The sequence below is a fragment of the Rattus norvegicus genome, chromosome 19 (genome assembly GCF_021556685.1).
Source record: "Rattus norvegicus strain SHRSP/BbbUtx chromosome 19, alternate assembly SHRSP_T2T, whole genome shotgun sequence".
NCBI lineage: Eukaryota > Metazoa > Chordata > Mammalia > Rodentia > Muridae > Rattus > Rattus norvegicus.
Genome location: NC_141552.1, coordinates 49,088,562 through 49,113,195, shown reverse-complemented (window position 1 = coordinate 49,113,195; position 24,634 = coordinate 49,088,562). Strand labels below are relative to the sequence as shown.

The 24,634-nt window shown below is 37.9% G+C and overlaps 1 protein-coding gene across 22 annotated transcripts in view; it reads right to left on the bottom strand.

The window, feature by feature from the left end:
- Nfatc3 (nuclear factor of activated T-cells 3) overlaps positions 1 to 24,634 on the bottom strand; it is a 74,505-nt gene that overhangs the window by 38,041 nt on the left and 11,830 nt on the right. For 18 of the 22 annotated variants that reach the window (XR_015643415.1, XR_015643418.1, XR_015643419.1 and 15 more), the window contains 2 exon segments: positions 17,289 to 18,426; positions 13,790 to 13,952 (listed from right to left, as the gene is read on the bottom strand). Coding sequence is in view for 12 of the 22 variants with exons in the window: in XM_087594870.1 (XP_087450996.1) it covers positions 13,790 to 13,952; positions 17,289 to 18,426 (1,301 nt within the window). In the remaining 10 variants the exon portion in view is untranslated. 22 annotated transcript variants of the gene reach the window in all.

Here is a 24,634-nt window from a genome sequence, read left to right as displayed (position 1 = left end):
ACCCAGAGTTTTGTATAGATTAAGTATATATTCTACTACCTAGCTGTACTCCACAGCCCTGCAAATGTACTTTTGAACTCAGGACCTCTGGAAGAGCAATCAGTGCTCTTAACCGCTGAGCCATCTCTCCAGCCCAATATTTAACCCTTTTAATGTTCTTTCAGACACAGGTTGTCACTATTCTGAGCCTATTTACATCTATAATCATAAAGACAAATATTTTAACCTATCTTATACCTTTGTCCTCATCAGCATGTTTTTAACATTTATTTATGTATTTATTTTCAGAACAGTGTCTTGCTATGTAGGCCAGGCTTGTAAACTTTCTGGAGTGGAGTCTCCCATTCCAGTGCATGAACTGCCACATTCAAATTATTATTATTATTATTATTATTATTATTATTATTATTATTATTTAAAAAAATCATAGGCAAATGAGATGGCTCATCAGGTAAAAGCATTTGCTTCTTAGCCTAACATTCTGACTTCAATTTTCAGACCCATATGGTAGGAGAGAACCAACTCCCAAATTTGTCTTACGACCTCCATATGTATATATGTCTACTCACACACATATACAATAATAAATCTAATAATTTTTTAAAAATCCATAGTCCCCCATTATCATTCCTTACTCTCACTGAAAACTCCCTAATGGTTTCCCTTTATTCAGAGCCAATTCAAATCTCTATGATGGTTTACAGGCAGGCCTATGAGATTTGGACCTTTGCTGTTCTTATCTTGTCCTATGTTCCTTTCCATAGCCACTCTAGACACACTGGTTTATTATGGAACCACTGCCCATTCCATTCCTAACCTCAAGATTTGTTTATTTATTTACTTATTTATTTTGGTTTTTTGATACAGGGTTTCTCTGTGTAGTCCTGGCTGTTCTAGAATTCATTTTGTAGATCAGGCTATCCTTAAACTCACAGATTCTGCCTGCCTCTGCTTCCTAGGCTCTGGGATTAAAGGCGTGTGCCACTATGTCTATCTTTAACATCAGGACTACTTAGTATTTTAACCCTCTGAATGTTCTTTCTGATCTGCCTATTATCCTCTGCCTTCATTTCATTTAGCTTTAATTCCTAAAGATCAGTACCCTCAGAACCTACATCTCTTATACTGATTGATTAATTTTCATAGTATTGACTACTATCAACGCTTTTAACCATACAAGCTCCAAAAAGCAGAAACTGTCTTATTTATCATCCTGTCTCTTATTGAGACTCTATTATGGAAGCAGTCTTTTTTATTTAATTGAAATGTTATTAATTCATCAGTATTCCATAATATGACATAATATGACATAAATAAATGACATTTAAAAAAGCAAGGGGTTGGAGAAGCCTCAGTAGCTAAGAGCACCCATTGCTCCTGCAGAGGATCCAGGTTAAATCCCCAGCACACACATCAGCAGGCTCACAGCCTCTGTAACTCCATTTCCAGGGAATCCCATACGCTCTTCTAGCCTCTATGGGCACTGCATATATGCTGTACATATACATATTCTCAGGCCCACACACATATAAGATAAATTAATCCTTTAAAAATGCTGTGTTAAATTTTAAGGAACTAAAGTTCTTGAAAGATATAAATATATTTTTAAAAATATAAGATGTAGACCATACCACACACACTGAATGCGCCTGATCTTGTCTGATCTCGTAAGTTAAGCAGGGTTGGGCCTGGTTAGTACTTGGATGGGAGACCACCTAGGAATATTGGGTGCTATAGGCTTTAAACTCTCTCTCTCTCTCTCTCTCTCTCTCTCTCTCTCTCTCTCTCTCTCTCTCTCTCTCTCTCTTTCTCTCTCTCAAGGGTAAAAAAAAAAAAAAAAGAGCCAGGAGGCGGTGGCTCATGTCTTTAATCCTACCACTTGGGAGGCAGAGGCAGGCAGATCTACTGAGTTGCAGGACAGCCAAGGCTATACAGAGAGAAACTCTATCATGAAAAAAACAGTGTGTGGGGGTGAGGGTAAGAGTAACTAGAATCATGGAAACCAGTTAAAAATATGAAAACACTAAAATCAGGCAAGCTTCTAAATTTTTAAATTACAGTGAAGCAGGAATAGAAACAATCAAAAGAAAGTAATAAATACAATAAATGTTATCTATGAAATCCTAAAGAGATATTTGTGATTGACTGCATGGTTGACTACATATAGCATAACAAGCCAGAAATTCTAAGTTTCAGTACCCTCTACAATAAGTTATCACTAGCAAATAAAGTCTGACTTAGCTATAGTAAGCAGAAGGGTAAGATATGACAGATGTGGGAGAAAATAATTCCTAATGGTATTTCTTCCAAGACTCAAGGAGAGGATTTCTGGTGCCTTGGTGTTATTGGTGGTGTTGGTGATGATAGTGGGGAGCTATTTATTCTTTTCAAAGACCTTGTCATGCTGTTGCTTCTATCTGTCTATGACATTAACTTTTCTAATAAACTCCAAGAAAGAGTGAGCTTGTGTGTGCTCAAGGAGCCACAACCAGTAAGTTTCAAATGTAAATCACTGACCTATGCTCTATTGAGCCCAATCTCCACTACACAATATGGTTTACTAATGTCTCTAGCTTAATGATCAAACTGTAGATATCCATTTCCTTCTGTGGTGTGTGGTAGAGTACGAATTTAAACAGAAATCATGTAAATCTTTATCTACATGTTTACCATATAACACAGCATCTAAGAAGTAATGCAACTTCAACATGAGGAAAAGGAAATCATTACCTAACCCTAAATAACAAACTACTTTACATTTATAAACACATGATTTGGTCAGTAACTCATGCTGGAATCAGCTGAGCTCTTTCAGCTATGAGTACTTTTGATGATTGACGAGGTGGATCAGCTTCTGAGAATGAGCTAGCTGTCATGATTTTCTCCTTTGTAATATCTCATCCTCAGTACCATATTGTCATGTTCTCATAGAGATGACAAAGAAGCTAGATGGTATAGCTTCTGCTATGTTCCATGGCCCAAGTCTAGGCTCCATCTTGAAGATCAACTCAGGTTGGACATACACACTTGTAACTTTCTAAGCATCACAAACCTACTGAAGGTCCTCAGGATCATCTCCACACTGTCACTCCTGTCAGATGAAATCCACAGTCACTTTCTCAAAAGATACTGAACCCATTCCCAGCTTCCAAAGTATGCAGCTTCCTCCATATGTTTTTCCCCACGCAAGGTATCAAAGGGTAAACTGAGGCTAGAAGGTCCAGCATCTCTTGGGCCTTCTAAATAGAGACCAGGACATTCCAACAGATGCTAAGATGGCAAACAGATGTTTTTGATTTGGGTGTGAACCTTATTCTTTAACAGCTAAACTATCTGTTTAGCCCTAGGTTTTGCTTTTTGTTTTGTTTAAAACAGGGTCTTGGGTAGTTCAGACTGCCTTCAAACTCATTATGGAGCAACAGTTGGCTTTGAACTCCTGGATACTTCCTGGCTCTGCCTCTTGAATGCTAGAATTACAAGCATGTGTTACCATGACAAGCTTTGATACAGAGTCTTGCAGCACAAGCTGATTTAAAACCCAGGAACTTTCTCAGGCTGGCTTGGAATTTGTGATCTGTCTGCATCTCCAGATTGTCTGCTGGGACTATAGACAAGTACCACCATATCTGGCCAAGACAGTTGCTTTTTTGTTATTGTTCTTCCCAAAACAGGGTTTCTTTGTGTAGCTTGGCTGTCCTAGAACTCCATCTGTAGGTGAGGCTAGCCTCAAGCTTACAGAGATCCACCTCCCTCTGCCTCCCGAATGCTGGGATTGAAGGCACTTGCCACCATTACCTGGGTGAAACAACAGTTCTTTCTTTTTTTTTTTTTTTTTAAAGATTTATTTATTTATTATATATAAGTACACTGTAGCTGTCTTCAGATACACCAGAAGAGGGCATCAGATCTCTTTACAGATGGTTGTGAGCCACCATGTGGTTGCTGGGAATTGAACTCATGACCTCTGGAAGAGCAGTTGGGTGCTCTTAACCGCTGAGCCATCTCTCCAGCCCGAAACAACAGTTCTTAACCTTCCTAATAATGTTGTCACCCTCCTCATGTTGTGGTGACACCAACCATAAAATTATTTTCATTGCTACCTCATAAGTGTAATTTTGCTACTGTTATGAATCATAATGTAATATCTGTATTTTCTGATGTTGTTTTTGGGTCTCTATAGGGGACCAGTCTTCAGGCCATAAATATACAGGGAAGACAAAACTACGGTATACATACCTTGTCCAGGTTGTAAATATTTACACATATTGGGAAGGGAAGCTCTGACATCTCCCTCTGAGGCCTTTAAATGGCCTAAGCTTATGTCAGGAGCGCACACACTCACTAAGGACTTCACTTACTTAGTTAGGGCTTCCTTGGCTCCTTACAATAGCCATGTTTCTGTACAGCTTTATGAGAGCTTAAATTTGAATTTAACATATTTTAAACTATATCCTCTTGCTATTTTCCTCCAACCATGAAACCTATTCCTAGCTTACAAATTGTACAAAGAAAAATATATGGCCAGTCTGGGTTCATGAAGACTATTGTTTGCTGGCCCAGGTCCAGAACAGATATTTTTGATTGTTTTGGAACAAGATCTCATTATGTAGCCTTGACTAACCAAGAACGCTATGTAGACAAGGATGGCATCAAACTGAGAGAGATCTGCCAGCTTCTGCCTTCTAAATACTGGGATTAAAGGTATATGCCACCATGTCCAGCTCCAGAACAGTACTTTTTTTTTAAAGTTTCTAATTTTTCTCCAATCACTTTTTATTCACTTTACATCACAACCACAGCCTCCACTTCCTTTCATCCCAGTCCCACCCTTACAAATTCCTTCCCCATTGTCCCCTCTTCTTCTGAGAGAAAGGGGAACACACTCCTTGGGCACCATCCTACCTGGGACATCTAGTCCCAGCAGGACTAGATACATCCTCTCCCACTGAGGACCAATTAATTAGGCAGCCCAGGTAGGAGAAAAGGTATCCTATGGCAGGGAACAGAGACCTAGATTGACCTAGATCTAGACCTAGCTGCAGCTGCATATATGCTACATCCAGCTCCTTCATATTCCCTAGTTGGTGGCCCAGCCTCTGTGAGCCCCCACAGGCCCAGGCTAGTTGACTTTATAGGTCTTCTTGTGGTGTCTTTAACCCCTCTAGCTTCCTCAATTCTCTCCCCCACTCTTCCACAAGACTTCTTGAGCTCCACCTGATTTAAGACTGTGAGTCAGATTAATCCTTCTTAACATGGACAGTATTGTCCTCTAGGAAGGGGTGGGGTTAGTCAGAAACCTATTTTGAATTTTAGCTGTCAACATGAGAAATGATTTTTGCAATGGAGTGTTCATATTCACCTAACAAGAGAAGTGGGATACACTATAGGCAATTATTGAGAAGCTAGAAACAGAAATTCCCATCAATGCATTCATTAATCACAGTTTTTCAAAGTGACTAACTAGCCTACATCACATACAAGTATTTTGGAATGCCCCATCAAATATTCAAGTATAGAAAAAGATTAGAAAACTATAAGCCTGGGGGTTGGGGATTTAGTTCAGTGGTAGAGCGCTTGCCTAGCAAGTGCAAAGCCCTGGGTTCGGTCCCCAGCTCCAAAAAAAAAAAGAAAAGGAAAAAAAAGAGAGAGAGAGAGAGAGAGAGAGAGAGAGAGAGAGAGAGAGAGAGAGAGAAAACTAGAATCCAAATCCTTGGTATATATATATATAAAAACACAAAACATTTTTTTTTCTTTTTTTTCGGAGCTGGGAACCGAACCCAGGGCCTTGCGCTTGCTAGGCAAGCGCTTTACCACTGAGCTAAATCCCCAACCCCCAACACAAAACATTTTTAAGCTTTAACATTTCTAAGTTTTTCATGAGTTTAATTACCACGTAAACAGTTCATTTCAGAAAATTGTGTCATTGCAAATAATGCAACTCATGGAATTTAGGTTACTGACCAATACACACACCTTTGTTTAAATGACTACTTCACTGTCTTCTTTAAGTCATTAGCAAGCCTTTTCATTTTGGAACATTATTTTCATTAAGTTACCTTTATAGTTTAATTTCTATACTTCCTTTGAACACTGTAACATTGACATTCTTAATATTGCATGTAAATTCACCTATATTATTGGTGAATGTCCATTTTATTGTTTTTTAAAGGATAGACTTAGGTCTGACATAATTGAGAACTACTAGTCTACAAAATCTGCAACTAATGTGGCATAAAGACATAGGGATACAACCAAGGACTTACGGCACCATTTTACTAAAGGCAAGATTCTTAAGTGTAATTCACATTCCAGAAACAACTTAATTCAAGATGGATAAGCCATAATTCCAACTACCTTTTTCAAAGGATACATGGATAGAATATACAAGTCAAAAACAAATGACTAGTAAATAAGTGGAAAATCTTGAATTAACAACAGATACCACTTTTTGTTTGTTTTGTTTGAGACAGGGTTTCTCTGTGCAGCCTGGCTGTCTCAGAATTCACTCTGTAGACCAGGCTGGCCTCAAAATCACAGATTTGCTTCCTTCTGCTTCCTGAGTACTGGGATTAAAGGCATCACCACCACCACCTGGCTAAGATACCACTTTTTTAAAAAATTATTTTATTTGTATGAATGTTTTGCCGGTATGTATGACTGTATACCATTTGTGTATGCAATACCCTTGAAAAACAAAAGAGGGTAGTGGATTCCTCAGAATTGGAGTTATAGATGGTTGTGAGCTGCCATGTTGGCTCTGGGAACCAAACCTGGGTCCTCAGAAAAAACAACCAGTGCTCTTAACTACTGAGCAATATTTTCAGCCCCAAGACATACTACTTTTAATCTATTAAGTTATAAGCAAAATAATAACCAGCATAAATAACTGTTTTCCCCGTTTGTAGCTATCTGTATTATTTGTTCATATATCATTTTATTTTTTGTTTATTAAATCATATAAGTCACACACACACACACACACACACACACACACACACACACACACACACACACACAGTTGGCCTGACAGGCCTGGTGGTACACATCTAAATTGGCAGCACTTAAGAAGCTAAGGCAGGAAAATTAATGAAAGTTTGTTGCCAGACAGGGCTCTTTAGTGAGTTCTCAGTTCCCATAAGGCTACACATGAAGACCTTGTCCTAACAAAACATAAGTGAAAAAAAGAAGTCTAGAATGGTGTTTGTCATATACCTGATTCCATTTCTTGAGAGGTTCAAGACTGTCCTTGGCCATATAGTGAATTTAAGGCTACTTTGAGTTATGTAAGATTGCTTAAACAAAAAAAAGAGAAAACTAAAAGGGAGTTACTAGCCTACTATCTAATAGATTATATATTAAACTATATATTAATATATAAACATATATAAATAGTATACATATATATGTATTGCTAATTATGGGTTTTTATTCTTGTTCCTCAAGAGGGAACCTCTTTTTATCCCCTAAGACAGGGTTTTTTTTGTAAAACCCTGGCTGTCTGGGAATTCATTCCAAAGACTGACCAGGCTGGCTTCCAACTCAAAGATCTATCTGCCTCTGCCTCAAGTGCTGAGATTAAAGGCATGTGTCACCACCTCCTGGCCAGTAAATGCTTTTAATGACTGAACCATCTCTGTCTCGCTACAATAGGGAACCATTTTAAATTCTTTTAAACTGTTTCTTCCACAATTTACTTTTATGTTTTTAAAGATCAGGTTTATATTGCTATATCATCATTCTTTTCAAAGATATCTTTGTACATCTATCTAGGAAGATAAAAATCCATATGAGGGGCTAATAATCTGCCTCTAACTCCAATTCTAGGAAGACCCAATGCCCTCTTCTGGTTTTCAGGGCATTGTACACATAGTGCAGATACACATGAATTCAAAATGCCCATACATACAAAATAATAAATTAAATTTAAAAAAAGAGAGTGGTGGCTTTTAGATTACACATGTACATCTTTAATCCTTATTCCACTAATAAATTTGTATTTAAAAAATTTTTATTTAAGCTGGGCAGTGGCAGTGTATGCCTTTAATCCTAGCACTAGGGAGACCGAAACAAGATGATCTCTATTAATTCAAAGCTACTCTGGTCTATAGAATAAGTTCCAGGACAATCAGGGCTACACAGAGAAACCCTATCTCAAAAACAAAACAAAAAAGTAACAAAACCCAAACAAACAAACAACAACAACAAAAGATTTTAAACCAGCATTCTGTGTTTGCAATATAATGGCATGTATGTTACACATGAGCCATGTTTTAAATACATACATATAACTTAGTTTTAGTTTCTGAGATAGGGTCTCCCTCAGCAGCTCAAATTGGCCTTGAACTTGTGGCAATCTTCCTTCTAAGTTACTCAAATGCTAGGTTTACAGGTGTGAACTACTACTCCTAGTTTTCTTTGTAGATTTTAATCACATCTTCATAAAACTTAGTTGAAGTTAGTTTGAGCTGGTGTTAATTAATGTCTTTTATATTAAGAGCCACTATGCCTATATAGTGTAGATCTTAATTATATTTTTTACTAAAATTTTTTTAAATTTTATTTAATCTTTTTTTTTTTACACTCCAGATTTTATCCTCTTCCCAGTCCATTCTCTGACTGTTCCACATCCCATTAAAAAGATTTATTTCATTTATCTGAGTAAACTGTAACTGTCTTCAGACAGATCAGAAGAGGACATGGGATCCTATTGCAGATGGTTGTAAGCCACCATGTGATTGCTGCGAATTGAACTCAGGACCTCTGGAAAAGGAGTCAGTGCCCTTAACCACTGAGGTATTTCTCCAGCCCCCTAATTCATGTCTTAATGAAGATTTTATATCATCTACTAAAAGTCACTAGCATTGTTACATGACAAAAATTACTACTTGGTCTGTAACAATATACACACACTCACACTCTCTCTGTCTCTCTCTCTTTCTGTCTCTGTCTCTCTCTCTTTCTTTCTGAAACCTAACTTGTTATTATAGACTTTCATCCAATTTGACTGTCTTCACCCTTGTCTCACATCTCCTTTCCAGAGACATCAGTGCCTCAATTCCTGAAATTATCTTGGGTTCTTAAAGTACAACAGCAATCTGCAATTTATTATACTCAGGCAGAATTTGCAGCTTTCTATAAATATTTTAATACTTACATATAAAGAAATTACCAATATTTTCATTTTTAATTCCTTTAAATTGTTTTGTCATTAACAATTTAATTAAATCAAGATTTCATTGAATGGAAACTAGTTAATAAAACATAAAATGTTCAATATGAACACAGTAAAAAAAAAAGCCCTAAATAACTAAAGATGTTGGAAAAGCACACACATTCAAACATACCAGGTAGAAATTAAGACTTTCCTTTGATTGTTTAGCAGCAAATGAGTTGAATGATAACGTCACACTCAAACTGCCACTTCTACACTTACAGAGACAAAAAAGTCACGGTAGAGAATAGTTATACACCATGCTTTAATCAGTTCATTTTATCCTGAAATTCCTATAGCGTGTATTCTGTATTTATTTTCCAGTCTACAGATGAAGAATGTAAAACTAAAAGAAAACTGGGAACTTTCCAAAACTCAAGGCAAATAAATGCTTCTTTCTGCCATACCTATTGCTTTCATGTTCAGAATGTATGAAAGCAATAATTCATCCAGTAATGGAAGAAACCGCAGCTCCACACTTGCATCTAAATATGTGAAGACAACAGCACCTTACCTTGCTATCAGTCTATACATATGTTTAGCACATTAAAGACTCTACATCACTGTCAAATAAATTTTGGATAAGAGAGACAATTTCATAATACAAAATAACTCAAGGTTGATAAGGATAATATTTGAATAATACTAATTACTAAGTACCTGGTCAAAATGAAGTAGTTAAATCTAAAACTGAAAATAATTTTAAATGTTACTATTGTATATAAATGTTATTACAGGTATCACACAATTGGATAAGCACCATATACTAAAGAGTCCTTAGTCATATTACAGACTCGTATTTATACCAGCTTGATAAAGATGAAAACCACCTGTCCTTTTCACTTTGATAAGATAAACTACTACTGTGGGAAGGCAATCATGCATATAAGATTTCAAAAAAAACATATAGAAATATATATATATATTTCTGCCAACATCTGCTTAAATACATATAATACAGGATAAGAAAAATAGGACTGCTCCTCTGCATCTCAGTGATTTTAAAAAAGAATAACTAGTTATCCTACCTCCTTTTTTTTTTTTTTTTGGTTCTTTTTTTCCGGAGCTGGGGACTGAACCCAGGGTCTTGCGCTTCCTAGGCAAGCGCTCTACTACTGAGCTAAATCCCCAGCCCCGTTATCCTACCTCCTTATCCAATTGCAGAAGGAACATTTACGCTGTACGCTACCAGTAAATGACTAAAAATACCGTCTAAAATCTTGCATCTACTATCAGTACTCTTCTAGTCAGGCCACTCTGCTGTGTAAAAGAGTAAGTCATTGTTTGTTCTGTTTCTATATCATTTCCATAGTAAAGACCTGTGTCTGCTTAATTTAATTTCAGCTGGAGGGTTAAAGCCTGAAGGTCACAACAGGACATACTATAGCAACTTTAATAACAGCACTTCCACTATCAGTCCTCCCAAATTACTTGGAAAGGACACCTGAACCTGACCATATCGGAAACATGAACTTATTTGAAACACTGCAGAGATACTAAAAACACAAAATTAAAATTCAATATCATAACTTGCTTAAAGGCAAAAATGTGACAAAACAAAAATAACTGTTAATGTACACATAACAATAGCATATAACTAAAGCCAGGTACAGTGGCACATACCTGTCATCTTAGCACTTAAAAACAGGCAGGAGGATCAGTACTTTATGGCCATCCTTAGCTACACAGCGACTTTTAGGTCAACCTAGGCTACATGAGACTTTGTATAAATTTTTTTTTGAAGAACCCAAATCATCACTAGGCGATAGATCTTTACATATGATAAAGTACAAAGTCTAAAGACAACAACAAAATTATAAACACTGTCCTTCAAACTTCAATCATTTCGATGGTAGGTAAGATTTGAAATATTTCTGCATCACACTAGGGACAGTTTAGTTGTACAGTACTTGCCTTGCATATGCGAGGCCCTGGGTTTGGCCCTCAGCACAGCAATAAAATAGAAAAGAAAAAAAGTTTACTTAGCACTGTTTAATCTACACTCTTTTTTTTTTTTTTTTAACTTTTGAAACAGGTTAGCCAAACTATATAGTATAGGCTCTGTTTTTCATTAGTCAAAGTTACAAAAATTACCATGTATCAGCACCTTTACTTCACAAACATAAATAGCATGTCCTGAAATCTATTAAAACACCAAGAAACGGACGGGCACCAGTGTATCTGCAGACTATAGTCCCACACTGCCCATACAGTTTATATGTATTCTTATATGCTTGTTTATATGCAGTTTTATTAGATATAGAGATGTAAGTAATTACTACATTGGTAAAGATACAGACATATTCTATCACAATGAATAAATTTTCTTATATTTCTGACACTTAAACTCTGTTTCCTGAAAACTATTAATCTGTTTTGTGTCTCTACAGTTTTTTCAACTTGAGAAAACTATATAAATAGAATTATACTCTATTATATGTAACCCTGTCAGATTTTTCAATCAGCATACTTCCATAGAGAGCCATGAGAATTGGGTGTAGTGGTATACATATGGCAGACCAAAACACCGTGGCAAACTGCACAAGCTGTTGTATATATCAACTATCTGTGCCTTCCTACAGATGGGCGGGAGTAGCAACATTACAGTTGCTTAACTATTAATGCACTTGAGTTGTTTCTAACTTGCATTTATTGACAGTTATGAATGTTGGTGTTTGGGTTATTGTGCATTTTTTTTTTTTTTGTTCTTTTTTTCAGAGCTGGAGACCGAACCCAGGGCCTTGTGCTTCCTAGGCAAGCACTCTACCACTGAGCTAAATCCCCAACCCCTATTGTGCATTTTTTAAAAACATTTTTGTTTGCTGTTTCTTTTCCCCTCACACCCCAACCCCTTCTTAAAAGAGAATCTCTTATGTAGCCTATGTAGCCCTACAACTCATGATGTGTCCCAGGCTGACCTTAAATTCACAAAGATCCCTTGACCTTAATATTCTAAAGGCTGAGATTACAAGCAAGAATCACCACCAATGGCTTAAAACTAAGCATTTCTTAGTTCTGGTTTTAAATGTTATATTCCATTCATATGAATTTAAAATAAAAGAATCTTAATTCAAAGCTTTAAAATATGAGAATACTTGAAGTATACCAAATATCCAAACATACATACTTTTGTTCTAGTTAAATTAAAAGAAAACAAAGATTTTAATCACAAAATGTCTAGTATAATTACATCTGCTTTGGTTTATGTATTTGTTGTCGAAGGCCTATTTGTTAAAGCCTTTATTGCCAATCTGAAGTGCTATTGGGAAGTGGCAGAAACTTTAAGCAGTTGGGAGGGGCACTCTGAGAACCAGTCCATCTCCAGCTCTCACCTTCAATCTCAGTTGTGTAAGGTGAGGGCTCCTGTGCCATGTGCTTGCACCATGGCATACTGGCTCACCTAATGCAGCAGAACCAAGCAACAGGACAAAACCTCCAGAACTGAACCAAAACAAACCTTCTTCCTTACAAGTTAATTACCTCATTTATGATATCACAGTGATGGAAAATTTACTAATCCATCATCCTTAAAAAATTAATGTGGCTGGAGGATGTTTCAGCAGTTAAGAGCACTTGCTATTCTTGCAGAGGACTTGGGTTCAGTCCTGAGGCTCACAACTGCCTGTAATGCCAGATAAGCAGGCAAACACAAATACATGTAAAATAAATTAAAATAAAATAAAATAAATTAACTCATCTTTCCAGACAACTACCTAGTCTTCCACTCAATATATATTCAAGAGAAAGGTAAGGAGAGACTAAAATATTATCAAACGTTGCTTATTTTTCAGGGTGACAAACTTTGGGTAATCTATTGCATTATTCTTTCTACTTTCTGCATAACTTAAATTTGTATATGTGCTACATGTTATGAATGCATTTGGAGTTCCTTTATCATTTTCTTCCTTACTGCCCTGTGACAAGTAAGTTCTGTCACTGAAAATGAACTTAGCTTTCTTGACTAGGCTAGGATGGCAGCTGGTTGGAAAACTGACATTAGCGAGTTTCTACACCCTAGTGCTGAGAGTTACAGACATGCAGTCAAGGCTGGCTTTTTAAGTCACTGTTAGAAATTCAAGTCCTCATGCTTACAGAACATGCTTTCTCTACTGAGCTGCTTCCCCAGTCCTGTATCACTTATCTATTAAATAAGCATCTACTGTATGTATAAACACAATATATTTTTTGCTTTGTTTTTTGTTTTCCAAAATAAGGTTTCTCTGGTGTAGCCCTGGATGTCCTGGAACTCATTCTACAGACTAGACTAGCCTCAAACTCAGAGATCTGCCTGCTTCTGCCTTCTGAGTGTTGGGATTAAAGGCCTGAGCCATCACTACCTGATACAATATAGTCTTTTTAAAATCAGAAAAACAGCAGTCTGAACACCAACATCTTATTGCCTCAGATGAAAAGTCAGGAAAGTGTCTTTTGGACTAGCCAAGAAAATACAGCCACATCAACAAGCACACAAAACAGAGGCTCTCCAAATTTGAGTCTTATTTCTTTTAGCTAAATCAATATACTTATTCAATCATTAACATGTATATATTTATAGGGAAAAGCTCCCAAGTCTCATACCTTCACAACAGGATGGCCACCAGTAGAGGCTTTCACTGCCCCTCGGCTACCTTCAGTTTCATAATGGGCTCTATGGTGAGTTTTAGGTTGCACTTCTATTTTCAATTCACATTGTCCAAAGTGAGTTGGTAAAGGCCAGTCTAATGGAGGTAATGAAGATGTGCTATAAAAAAAACACACGAACAATTTCATCATATTAACATTGCAAAGCAGATTCAAAAACTCAAAGCATCTCTTTGCCAGGTTCAATGTTTTTTCCAGTGGCTTAAAAAAATATTCCAAAATCAACTTACTTCACTTAGTAAGTTACAGAACCAATCATGGGAGGTATTTAATGGGCTATTCTTTTTTTTCTTTGTTTGGTTGGTTTGGGTTTTTTGAGACAGGGTTTCTCTATGTAGCTTTGGCTGTCCTGGAACTTAATCTGTAGGCCAGTCTGTCCTCAAACTCACAGAAATCCACTTGCCTCTGCCTCCCAAGAGGGATTAAAGTTGTTTGTCGCCCTAGTCCCACTAGTAGTTCAATTTCTTAAAGCAAAGATACTCATCTTTCTATGTGTGTATATATATACACATATATGTATATATGTATGTGTATATATATATACATACATACACATACACACATATGTAGCTATGAATAAGTAATTTTATTCATTTTCATTTTATGTGTATGAATGTTTTGCCTGCACGTGTGTCTGTGTACCATGTGCAGGCCCAATAGCTGCAGAGGCCAGAAGAGGGCATTGTATCCCTCAGAGTTAGAGTTACAGATGGTTATAGCTGCTATGTGGATGCTAGGAATTGAGCCTGGGTCTTCAGAGGAACAGCAGGTACTCTTAAAAACTGAGTAATCGGGGTTGGGGATTTAGCTCAGTGGTAGAGCGCTTGCCTAGCAAGCGCAAGGCCCTGGGTTCAATCCCCAGCTCCAAAAAAAAAAAAGAAAAGAGAAAAGAAAAAGAAAAAAAACAAAAAACAAAAAAAAAAACCTGAGTAATCTATCCAGTCCCAAGACTAAGTACCTTTAAAATCTAAATTTTTATATTTCTTTCAGTATGAATCTTTCTCTGCTCTAATCTGACCTATGGAAATCAATCTATTATGCCTATGGTCTCCTCCACTTCCTTCCACTCTTCTCTCTGAGGAGCTGCTAATCCCAAGCAGTCCTGTGACTGATGAAAAGTTTAGTTTCAGTGCATGACTGCTTGAAACAGACATGAAGCATTTTAGTATGTTTTTAAAAGGTTAATATTTCCCTTGATTAGTAAGAACTTAAACTGTGAAGACCTAAACGTTAATTTAGGCCTATTAATATTGAAAATATTACAAGCGCTTGGAAGGTTGTTCAGTATTAAGGGTACTTGCCATTCTATAATGAGGGCCTTGGTTCAAATCCCCCAAACACACATAAAAACCAGCACTGTGGCTCAAGCCTGTAATTCCAGCACTGGGGAGGGAGATAGGAGGCTTTCCAGCCAACCAGGTTCAAAGAGAGATCCTTTTTTAAAACCAAGGGGAAGCTGGGCAGTGTGGTATACAACTTTGATCCTAGAACTCAGAAGGCAGAGGCAGGCAGATCTCTGACTTAGAGGCCAGCCTGGTCTACAGAGCAAGTTCCAGGACAGCCAGGGCTACATAGAGAAACCTTGACTTGAAAAGCCAAACCAACCAAACAAATAAACAAAAATCAAGTGGAGAAACAAATGAATTAGGAAGATATCCAATGTCAACCTCTGGCTTCCACATGGACCTACACACACACACACATACACACACACACACACACACACACACACACACACGCACATGTGCACACACACAGAGAAAACATAGAACTGTAAAATTATTTACATATCCACAGATCAAATAGTAAAGGACAAAAAGCTCAGCTGATAAGTAGAGTTCTTGCCTAGCAGCATGTGAGAAAGCCTGAGTTTGAACCCTACCACTACATAAAACTAGGTGTAGTGACACACACCTGTTATCCCAGAATTTTGGCGGTGGATGTAGGAAGATCGGAACTTCAAGGCCATTGCCAGTTATGTTGTAAACTTAAGGTCAGTCTGAGCTACATAGAAACTAATCTCAAAGAAAGAAACTAAGACTGCTGAAAGATTTTGGAGGGGAAAAAAAAGTTAAGAAGGCCAAGCACAATAGCATGGATCTGTAGTCCCAGCTACTTTGGGAGACTGGAATAGTAGGATCATACAGTTTTAGGTCAGCACGGGTCAATACAGGCAATGTAGCAAGATCCCATCTCAATTAAATAAATATTTAAAAGTAAATACCTGGGGTTGGGGATTTGGCTCAGTGGCAGAGCGCTTGCCTAGGAAGCGCAAGGCCCTGGGTTCGGTCCCCAGCTCCGAAAAAAAAAAAAAAGAACCAAAAAAAAAAAAAAAAAGTAAATACCTTGTGGGAGAAAATGCTTGCCATTAAAAGGACAAAGGAAAAGTCAGTATATACAAGCCTTAGGACCTGAGCTCAATCCCCAGAATCTACATAAAGGTAAAAGGAAAGAACAGCTACACCTCCAGAAAGCCGTTCTCTGAATACAACACACAGGGCATGTCACACATGAGCACATTCACACACGTATTTTTTTTTCTAAAGCCAGCAGCTTGGTGAGCTCTAGGCCAACAAGAAAACTTGTTTCAAAAACAAGATGACAAGATGTATGACTCCTGAGAAATAATACCCATGGCTGTCTTCTGGCCTACACACACACACACACACACACACACACACACACACACACACACACACTTACACACTCCCACACAGTCCTTCAGATATGTAAATTCAGTTAATTCATTCATAATATAATAACCCACCTGTACAGTAATCTTTTTTTTTTTTTTAGTATTTTTTACTTTACTAAATGAAATTAGAAAGAAATGATGGATTTTCAAGGTATTACTGCCTAACTGTACATTTATATAAAAATACCTTTTGAATGACATTTACAGTTTTTTCTCCATCTTTATTAAATTGGGTATTTCTTATTTACATTTCAATTGTTATTCCCTTTCCCGGTTTCCAGGCCAACATCCCCCTAACCCCTCCTCCTCTCATTCTATATGGGATTTCCCCTCCCCACTCCCCAATTTCCCCTCCCCACTCCCCATTTCCCCTCCCCACTCCCCATCAGTAATCTTTTCTAGATAAGGAATTCCGCAAGGAACCTTCAATTTCATTTACTGTTCTCTACAATCCATCACATACTTTCTTCATCTATATACTTTTAAAATGTAACTTTAGTCAATTTAAAAACACTTTTAAAGACTTAAAGAAAAATAAAAAGGACCTCTAAGTTATTTGACCAGAAGAATTAATTTTTTAAAAAAATGAAAAACAAGGAAGATGAGGGCAGGGAGAGGGGAGAGAGAAAAGAAATGAAAGGGAGAAGGGCAAGGAGAAGAAAAAAGGTCAGAATGTAGTTATACAATGCAAATGACCTATAAGCATGAAAAACTGATCAGCAGCCATTTCTACCAACTCACCGAAATATAGGAGTGTGGCCAGGCTTTGGTTTGCTCCAGGTAAAAGGTGAAGGAACTGAAAGAAATTGGTCACCAGATGAATCTTTCTTTAAAGGATACTGAGATCCAAGGCCATCATCTACTGATGTCTCCCGGGATGGGGATAAGCTCCCTTGATCATCTGAACAGACCTCTAATTTTCCTGGTAGTATGGCAGCTTGATCGTCAGAAGTCTTCCTTGTTTTCAAAGGGATGTCAGTCTCTACACAGTACTGAAATGGAAACGGTGCAGGGCTGAGGCCTGATCCAGTGTGGACAGGAGCAGTGAGCCAGGTATCTTCAGTTACACTCCCTCTAGGCGAGTGACCAGGGGACGGAACAGGTGAGTGATGGGGTGAAAGAGAGCCAGCATAACATACTTCAGCACTGGAGTGCCGTCGTTTACCACAAGGAGAAGTGGGCCTGGATGAGGGTCCTGAGGCTGGTCTGGGGCTCAGCCAATTCTCATCAGTGATACTGGATCTAGGAGAGTGGCAAGGAGATTGCCTAGGTGACAAGGAATGTCCAGGTCCATACTGTTGATGCCAGGACTCTTCTCCAGGGCAACCTCCTGGAGAGCCACCTGGAGAAGTCAGAGGTGAGCCAAGAGTAAATCGTGCAGCAGCTTCATTCAACTCTGAGTCCACATCGTCATAAATGTGTGAGAGAGACTCACAAGAAGATGCATCTGAGAACCAACTCCTAGAAGAAACGCTGCTGGCAGGACTAGGACTAAGGGAAGATTCCCGGTAGGACGGTTCAAGTGGGAGATAGAGATGATCTCTAGAAGGCCTTTCCAAATATTCCCTTTCTGGGTCATTTACATGTAGGTCATCTTCATGAGCATCTGTTTCTTGATGACAGTTAGGAGAGATGGATGTAATTTGAATACTTGGGCATTCAAAGGGTTTAGGACCACTTAATGAGCTATATTTAGATTCAGAAATATCATCAGTTCCTTCATAATTTTTGAAACCTTGGAGCTGAAATGATGGTGACAAAACAGAAGAGTGAGACTGCAGCAGTCCATGATGTGGTAAGCCAAGTGATGAATTTAAAGTAGATGGAGGCGGGTCTACATTAAAGATGTAAATGGATGCACAATCATCTGGTTCAAGATCTATGAAAAAAAAAAAAAGAAAAAAAAAAACCCACAACCAAAAAAGTCAATAAAAGAAGAAATTAGAAAATTCAAGGGTATAAATTATTAGATGAAACAGTAGTAACAATCTTGACAGAAAAATCTGGACACCAAAATGCATGTCATTAGCTTCACTAAAGGGCTGGGCACAGTGATTCTTGTTTGTTAAATGCAACACACAGGCAGAAGGATTACTGAGAGTTCAATGCCTATTTTAACTACATAGTGAGTTTTAAGCCAGCTTTAGCTATTTGATCAGACCATCTCAAGAACAAAGGTTGACTTTTAAAAATACATTTATTCATTCTTGCAGATATGAATATATTATAAGAAAATATGTAATTATGTGACATTCCTTTTCTTTATTTCTATATTTCCAAAAACTATAATCTGAGAATAGTGAATGTTTTTTAATAGGTATATTTCTGTATATTCTCTTGCACACAAATAAAAAAAATTCAAGCTATAGAACTATAAGATAACTGAACCAGCAAGATAGTTTAGTGAATAAAGGTACTTGTTGCCAACTGGAAGATCTGAGTTCAACCTCTGGGACCCACATGATAGGAGAGAACCAGCTCCTGCACACTGCTGTATGACTCCTATCTGAGCACAACGGCATGTACACACTCACATACACACCCTACCCCACCTCCCAAAACCCTAAATTTAATTAAATTAAATTAAGTCTTTAGAGATTTTTTTTAAAGATTTATTTATTATATATAAGTACACTGTAGCTGTCTTCAGACACACCAGAAAAAGGTATCAGATCCCATTACAGATGGTTGTGACCTACCATGTGGTTGTTGGGAATTGAAATCAGGAGGCTCAGAGGTGGCTCAGTGGTCAAGAGCACTGACTGTTCTTCCAGAGGTCCTGAGTTCAAATCCCAGCAACCACATGGTGGCTCACAGCCATCTGTAATGGGATCTGATGCCCTCTTCTGGTGTGTCTGAAGACAGCTACAGTGTACTTATATATAATAAATAAGTAAATCTTTTTAAAAACTGGGGATATTAATTTATAGTTGATCATTAATCTTCACAAATTTAGAATATTCAATTACCTCCTCACTAGGCCTGGTGGCATGCATCTCCCTTATCCCAACGTCCTAGCTTGGACAGAGGAATTGAGAGGTTAAGGATAGCTTTGGCTACAAAGAAAAACCCTGTCTCAAAATAAATTAAACTTAAATGGACAAAGTTAAATAAAATCTATCCTTTGCTTCTTTATATTTAAGCAAGTCCTGCCAGCAACTATACTAGCAACTGCTATATTCTTCATCACTACTCAATCCAGTTTTTTAAAAGAACTAATTTTTACTTAAGAAGGTACTTTTTTTATTTATTTAATTTTTTTTTTTTTACACTCTAGATTTTTCCCCTCCTGGTCTACCGTCTGACTGTTCCATATCCTGTACCTCTTCCCCCTCCCAAGAATGTACTTTAAAAATCTTATTTTTTGACTAAAAATCATCCATGAAAAACTTTATAGTTTCACTCTAATGTAATTATTATATCAATGCTATTTCAGCGGTTGATTAATGCTGAAATTCACAACTTCCCTCCAAGTAAATTGTAGATAAAAACAAGTATATACACAAATGATGTCTTGAGGCCGATAGAAATGGTTCATTGGGTAATAGTGTTTTCTGTGCTGGGATGAGAACTTGAATTCAAACTCCTGTCACCCATACAAAGGAGTGGGCATGGCTCCAAGTGTCTGTAACCTTGGCACTGAGGTCCAAGGCGCAGGCAGGTCTTAGGGATTCCCAGCAGGTGAGTCAGCATAGCTGAAATGGTAAGTTTCTGGGCCAATGAGACCTTGTCTCAAAACCATAGGTGAAGAACCAGAGGAAAACTTCTGACCTCCTCCACTAGCCTCCTCATGCGTGGGAGCATGGATGGACATACACAGTGCCTGGAAGTAATGCAAAGAAATGAACACATACACACACACACAGAATGTAGTTTCGTCTTTTTTCCCATGTGTCCTGAAGTCCTAACTCCAAAATGCTCAGTCACTCCAACCATACTCTAACAGTCATAAAGATGTTCAACTGTAGACTTCATGATGCTCCAGAACTATCTCAAGACTATTTTTAAAATGTCCTATCAGCCACCAGAGGGCCCTTGAAAGCAGACAGTATTGTAGAGAATACAAAGCATGCGCGTGTCTTTACTAATAGTGAACCAGGGTCTGGCAAAATACAGCCTGTGATCCAAATGTGTCCTACCACCTGCTTTTGCTTTCTGTTGTTGTTGTTGTTGTTGTTGTTGTTGTTGTTGTTGTTAATGACAGTCTACAAACTAAGAATGGTTTTTAAAAGAAACTTTTATGAGCTATAGTAATGTGATTCAAATTCTGGTGTCTATAAATAAAATTTTATTGAAACTTGGCCACACTCAATTATGTGCTGTCCATGGTCACATTCCCACAGACAGAGAAGAGTAACTGTGAAGAGATATGTTAAGCTCTGCCACACCACTGCTTGGGACACAATGATACAGTTTTGTTGTTCTGTTTCTCAGGACTGAACCTAGGGTGTTACAAATATCTGGCAAACATACTACACCAAGCTCTATACAAAGTCCTCCAACCCCTTGTTTTTGAGACAGAGAAATAGGGGAGGGGGTGCCTCACAATGCACCGCTGACTGGTCTGCAAACTGCCATGTGCACAAAGCTGGCCTACAACTCTCTATGTATACCACCCTTGTGTTGAACTTACAGTGATCCTCCTGCCTCTGCCTCATGACTAATACCAGTAATCCCAGGGTGTGGATGGCTGAGGCAGGAGAACTGCTGAAAGGGTTTGTCATAGCAGCACTGTCTCAAAACTGGTAGATGAGGGCGGGGTGGGGAAGAGATCCTGTCTCAAAACCAAAATAAGAGCAACAACAATAATCAACCAACCAGTAAACAAGCAAGATGGACACAGTAGCACCTACTCATAATCCCAGCTCTGGGAAGTTGAGGCAAAGGTTAAGAATTCTATATCATCTTTGGCTATATGCACCTGGCTCCTCAATCTACCTCTGCTTTCTAGTCTTTAACAAGGCACAGTGGCTCAAATCTGAAATTCCAGTACTCAACAGATTAAGGTAGGAGGATTAGCACAAATTCAAAGCCAGCCTGAGCTACATGGTGAGTCCCAGATCAGTCTAGACTACTATCTCAACAAGCAAAAACAAAGAATGGCTATGGACTAAGCAATTCTTATTAGTTGTGTATTCGTGAGATTAAAAATGTCTATATAAAAACTTATACACATGTTCATATCCTTTTTTTTTTTTTCTTTTTTTTCGGAGCTGAGGACCGAACCCAGGGCCTTGCGCTTGCTAGGCAAGTGCTCTACCGCTGAGCTAAATCCCCAACCCCTATACACATGTTTATAATGGCATTATTTGAAATGGCCAAAGGGTTAAACAAATCTGATTAATTCTCAATAGATTAATAGATAACCTAATAAAGAAGAACAAATAAAACTTATTGTGGTGCTACACAACTACAATCCAACCTACTTAGCAGGCTGAAGCAACACAGTAAGCAAAAATCTCTCATCAAGAAAGGAAATGCTACCACCTGAATGAACCTCGAAAACATTCTAAGTGAAAGACACAGACATAAAGTCACACACAATTATATTATACCCTTTATAATATAAATCCAGAATATGTAAATCCAGAATTAGGAAAAAGCGAAGGCAAAACTAAAAAACTAGCTGGGTACAGAGCTTTTTGAATGGGTAACTAACCCTGCTCCTGAATTTCCACATCTACTACTCTATTTTTTCTTTAGACAATAAATAAAACTTTCTGACAAGGAGAAAGAAGGACTGAGAATCTGGGCAACCATACTGAAAACAGGATGATGAAACCTAGTCATTCTAAAACGTGTATATTGAAGCCCTAAGTGCTCTCTACTCCCTTGGCTCACAGCATACACACTTACACTCTGGGCAATAGACTGGCAGACTTTTCACTTGGGACTCTAATTAACCTAAGGAAAAAGAACTCAGATAATGACCTCAAAGGTAACCTAGTAAGCACCCCTACAAGGAGGCCTGCCGTTAGCAAACGTCTCTGTGATGACAAAACAATATAATTTTGGTGCCCCATTGTAAGTGATAAGCAAGTAGGAACAATCACCGAACAGCTGAGAAGCTTCAAAGTTAAAACAGACAAAAGCCAGACATGATGGCACATGCCCCTAATCCCATCTATCCCAAGGCTGAGGCAGAGGACCTCGAATTTAAGATATAGTGAGCTCCAAGCTAGCCTAACCAGCAGAGGAAAACCATGACTCAAAAGCAAAGAAGGAAAAACAGATATTCATTTAAGATTAAACAACAACCTGGTGTAGCAACACAAGCCTATAATACTAGTACTAAAGAAGCAGAGGCAGAAGATGCAAAGTTCAGTGGGAGATCCTGTCTTAAGGGTAGAACAGACCATTCAATATCCTCCTCTAGCCTCCAGGCTTGTGCATGCACAAACATAAATAAATAAATAAATAAATAAATAAATAAATAAATAAATAAATAAGAAAAAACTGTTGAAAATTACATTACAGCTTAAATCTGAAAACATATTACATTAGAAAATAGCAATAAAAAGTAAAGAAATATATTCCCATAGTTTCATGATAAGCAAAGACAAATGAGATATTCATTCAGGCATACAACTGTAATTCCCAAAAGCAAAGCCAAAAGGATCCCAGCAAGTTCAACACCACCAGCCTAGTCTATATAACAAGCTGCAGGCCAGCCAGGACATAGAGCGTGAAACCCTGCCTCAAACAAACAAACAAACAAACAACAAAACAAAAACCATGCTGGGTATAGAGATACACAACTTTAATCCCAGCACTCAGAAAGCAGAGGCAGATGGATCTCTGCGTTTGAGGCCAGGCTGGTTTAACAAATGAATTCAAGGACAGCCAGGGCTGCACAGAGAAAGCCTGTCTCGGAAGAAAGGAAAAAAAAAAAAATTAAAAACAGGCAGGACTAGGGAGGTAACTAAATGATGTCAGTGGAGATCAGAAAAAGAACTGGAGTTACAGAGGTCATGAGCCATTAATGTGCATGCTAGGAACCAAACCTGGGTCCTCTTCAAGGGCAACAAGTACTTTTTTTTTTTTTTTTTGGTTCTTTTTTTCGGAGCTGGGGACCGAACCCAGGGGCCCTGCGCTCTACCACTGAGCTAAATCCCCAACCCCGCAACAAGTACTCTTAAATGCTGAACCATCTCTCGAATCCTCCCCACCCCACCCCCTTAATTTTACTTTTCTTTTTTTTTTAAAGTTTTTTTTTTGTTTTTTTTTTTTTTTTTGTGGATGAACACTCCACTCTGTTTGCATGTATACCTGCATAACAGAAGAAAACATCAGACAAGAGGGACTCAGATCCCATTACAGATGGTATTGAGTCACCATGTGGTTGCTGGGAAGTGAACTCAGGACCTCTGAATAAGCAGCCAATGCTCTTAACCACTGAGCCATCCTCCCCCCCACACATTTTTTTTTTTTGAAATGGTGAATCAATTAATTTAATTAGGGTTACTAGAGGCAGGAATGAGGTATTATTTAAAGGACCATGTTCAGCTTACCAGTAGTGACTTTACCTTAAGGAGAGGTAAGGTCTCATTATGAGTCTCTCCACTTGCTCTAGATAGATAGATAGATAGATAGATAGATAGATAGATAGATAGATAGATAGATAGATAGATAGATAGATTTTTGAGACAGTCTTGGCTGTCCTAGAACCAGCTCTGTAGACCAGCTGGCCTCCAACTCTAAGATCTATCTACCTGCTTCTGGGATTAAAGCCATGTACCATCACTGCCCGGCCATACAATATTATTTTCTAAAATGAGCATCTTTCCTATCCTGTAATTTTTTTCAATAATTTTTTATTCACTTTATATCCTGATCACAACCCCTGCTCCCGCCTCTCCTCCCAGTACCGCCTTTACAAATCCCCTATCCTATCATTTTAAAGAGCTTGAAGGGCTTTGTAGAGAAACCAAATCTCAAAAAAAAAAAAAAAAAAAAAAAAAAATTAAAAAAATAATAATAATGCAACTTCAGAGCTCATATAATGCTACCATTCTTAATTATGATAAAGAATATCAGAATTAAACCCATGCCTGACACTGCGTGGATGACCAGGAACCAGAGGAAAG